The 3,992-nt window shown below is 30.3% G+C and overlaps 1 protein-coding gene across 1 annotated transcript; it reads right to left on the minus strand.

Annotated features, from left to right (window-relative positions):
* LOC131073222 (alpha pinene synthase, chloroplastic) lies at positions 1 to 3,759 on the minus strand. Its single transcript, XM_058009609.2, has 10 exons — positions 3,487 to 3,759; positions 3,215 to 3,402; positions 3,000 to 3,112; positions 2,675 to 2,883; positions 2,460 to 2,572; positions 1,867 to 1,965; positions 1,558 to 1,773; positions 1,336 to 1,474; positions 496 to 744; positions 1 to 396 (listed from the first exon to the last, which is right to left on the minus strand). The coding sequence occupies exons 1-10, from the start codon at positions 3,736 to 3,738 to the stop codon at positions 100 to 102; spliced, it is 1,875 nt and encodes a 624-aa protein (XP_057865592.2). The 5' UTR covers positions 3,739 to 3,759; the 3' UTR covers positions 1 to 99.
* Positions 3,760 to 3,992: the final 233 nt, after the last annotated feature.

A 3,992-nucleotide genomic window follows, 5' to 3' on the forward strand; every position in this document is an offset into this window, starting at 1 on the left:
TTTCATTCTAACTTGAGCTTAATATAATATATTTATTTAATATTCCTCATACAATAGAGGTTACATATTCTTAAAACATACATATGAAGGGAATATGAATCATATTGGAAAAGGTTCAATCATGGTTTTGATGATATGATTCTTTGTATCTTTGCTAGCAACACTAAATCCATCTCTCTCTTTATAGAGAAGTTGTAAACCTCGGGACACTGCATAAGCACAATCTTTGCTAATGGGTGGAACATTATCAGGTTTCAAATATTCCCAATTCAACTCTTTGAGGAGTTCATCACATAAGGCCGTGAGATGATTTATAGCCTCTTCCTTAGTAGATCCAGGGTGGTCTCTCATATAACAAGTTATACAAGATACTATTTCTCCACGATCAGCTTCAACCTTTCAAATAGTCATCACAAAACATTAGTTTAGCTACCATTACACTTATTTAAGAAAAATAAAATAAATGCATATTGTATTAAATATTTTATATCATACCTCAAACGTTCTTGTATCACCTTTAACTCTAAGTGTTAAGCATAAAAGTTCATCAAACTTTGAAGGATAATCAATTTCTGGTAAGATGTTTTCTGGAAGAATTGCGTCTATTGCTAATACAGGCTGTAAAGTCACCACACGTGAACCACTACTAACTTTTCCATTCTCTAAATACTCCTCCAAAGTTGGTATATAGCCTTCAACAAGCCACTTTGCTTCTTGCATATATGAATCAATATAAACTTCCCACTGTAATTGTAATGTTCAATAAAGGTCATGCTATTAGTAGTCACATCAATATATTTAATTAAAAAAATGAGAATTTTATGCTAAAATAGGAACATTCGTTTTAACCTTTAAATGTTGCAATTTAACTTAAAATAGAATTTTAATATAAACATCTAGATTGTGTCAATAGATAACATTTACTATTTAAAAAATAACAACATACAATTTGAAGCTAACTATTCAATTCACTACAAAATAATAAGCTTTAGTAAAATTAATATAAATAAAAATAAATAAAATATTAAAAATATCTATAAAATTATATATATATATATATATATATATATATATATATATATATATATATATATATATATATATATATATATATATATATATATAAAACAAAGCATAATCTTCATAAAATTAAAAAGCTTTTCAAAATCCTTTTATGTTAACATCTTCAATATCTTGAAACCTAAGATTTGAAATCTTCTCAAGCTTCTTTGTCTACTTTTTATTATCCTTTGATAAATATTATAAACTTATATGATTGTTACTATAAATTCTAAAAGAGAAAATAAAAGGAGAGATGAAAAAGTGGATTTATACAGCATTTTTAACATAGTCAAATGTATCTCGGCCTTGAGTGATTTGGGCTTCTTTAACCATGTCCTTCACCCCATCATAGAAGGCTATATATGCAATTTTCATATACTCTGGTAGCCCCTCTGTGGCCAATGGATCCCATCTGTCAACAAACCCAGAACATCATGCATGAGAAGTGCATAACTTCTTGCTTGTTATGAATATTAAATTATTATAAATCATTACTTTTTAATGGCTTCAGTGAAGAGTTGGAGCTCCTCATAAGTTCCATATGTGTCATAGATGTCATCCAAATATGTTATAAGTGCAGATAACTTTGCAAAGCCGATTCTGAATGCAAAATACTTTGGCTCAATCACACCACCAGCTGCCCAAAAGTAGTATTCAACGTGTCTATGTCGAGCAAATTCCAGTTTTGACAAACCGGATTCTACCCACCACCTACATATCCACAAAATCTACCCATTATAGTCGTTCACAATGGTTAGTTGCAAACTACTTGTGATAATTTTCTGCAACATAAAAATGTATCACCTTGAAAGGATCTGAAGCTCTCGTTGTTGCATGCACTGCATCATGTTGAAGTCCAACTTTGCTAGCTCTAAAACTTTTGTGTTACTCAAATGAGGCATTCTGCATGTATCAAATATCACAAAGTATGAAACCTAATTAGATCTTGCACATTTCTTTGTTGAACCAGATATTTCTTTCATCCATTTTAAGACGTCTTAAAATAGAGGCCAATTAAAACTAAAGGAATCATTTATTTGAAGAAATTATCTTTTTGGGTATCAAAGACAAGTTATTATGTTAAATCCTTTTAATTAAGAGTTAAAGACTGAATAATATTCATTTTGTCAAAGTCACTCTAAACATGATCTCAATCTCATCTCTTACAATATAAGGATTTTGAACTCAACAACTTTACCAATAGACCAAAAACTCATCTATGGCTTATTTTGATTTGTTATAAATTACTCATTAACTATTGCAGAGAATTCAAAATTTAGATTAAAAAATACAAACATCTTTAATTGTAATGTTGTTGAGATATATAGAGATAATCATACATATGATTTTTAAGTTACACTATAGAAATTTTAAAATTTTAAAAATTACATGATTACCCTTTTATGGTCTTTTCAGCCCATGAACTATCCTCTCCGTATATCTCGATATAATGTCTAGCTTCCAATCTTGGAACATTAGTGTGCCATCCATACTCCAAATTGAATTCTATCTGTTCATAAAAAAAAAATTATCAAGATATATCTCTATTGATATATATGATACACAGAAAAAATATGAATTTCTTATAATTATATTTAAGTTTTGTTGTTACCTCTCTTGAAAGATTGGAATCATCAATATTTTGTAGAGCTTGTTTTAAATATTTAGTGGAAAAGGATTTAGCTTCATCCATAACCTTCTCATTTGGAAATGCAATGAGTGATGCTCGAAATAAATTTATAATACTTTGTATTTCCTCTTTTGATTGAGTACTAGACTTCAAGAATTTTCCGTCTTTACCCTTGAAGCTCTCCAACGCATCTTACCAAACAATAATATAATAATTCATGAATGAGATTGTAAGAATGTAGCTAATTTTAAATAGATGAGAAGATTAGACTAGTGAACTCTAAATAATAAACTATTTGTGTAGGTACCAGAAGAAACGTTGTATCTATGAAGTCGAAAAATTCGAAAACCCAAAACGGTAGTATTGAGATCAGAAATAGAACTATTCCTCCCAGCTGCAATGCCTTTTTTGTTCCAGTACCTACAAATAAATTACATTTAAATCCCAACTTATATCCTTTGTCAATTCAACATATAAGCTTAGCATGGTTGTTGTAGTTCAAACTTTAAAAAGTATACAAACCTGTAAACATGATCAAGAGTTAGTTTTATCTCCTCTTGGAAATGTCTTTCTATTCCGAGCCGTTCAACGTTATCTACCATGGAGAGGCATTGGAAGAGATCATCTCCACTTTGTTTTGTCAACACTGCATTGAACATCTCCTTGACCTCCCTAACAAGTGCCTTGGAGCGTTCAACGTATGGAGGGCCCTGTTAATCAGCATCAAGGTGAGAGAAGGAAAAAAAGCAAAGAGAGTCATAACAAGTATATATAAGACCATTAAAAAGACTTGCCTCATAAGGCATTTCAAGTGACTGAAGGAAACCATCGTCCCATAAATTAGGGTGGTGATTGCCTATACGTCGTGTTAAGCCTGGTTGATGAGTAATCAAAATAGCATTTATACTTTTCGTAGGTCTAAGCGCTTTCTTTCTTTGAACTGCATCTTTACTACAAGAATTTAATACCATAGAAGATTGATCAGATGCATAAGGCTTTCTAAGTAACTTAGGAAAAACCAAAGGAGACACAGAAAGCAAAGCCATTCTATGTAGCTCTTTATAATTCTTTACATTTTACCACCTTTATCATGCCTGTATATATAGTATACATGATAAACTTGTTTGTCAACGAGTACACCTAATTAGGAATTTGCATCTTTGTTAGGTAGGTGATAGTGAAATCAGTTTTTTTTTTTTTTTTACTTTATTAGAATATGGATAAATAAATAGGAAAATTCTGTCACTTTATTCTCTTTTTTGTCTCATGCGTCAACAGACCATAATATTTGTATGATTCA

Source organism: Cryptomeria japonica, chromosome 2 (genome assembly GCF_030272615.1).
Source record: "Cryptomeria japonica chromosome 2, Sugi_1.0, whole genome shotgun sequence".
NCBI classification, from domain to species: Eukaryota; Viridiplantae; Streptophyta; class Pinopsida; order Cupressales; family Cupressaceae; genus Cryptomeria; species Cryptomeria japonica.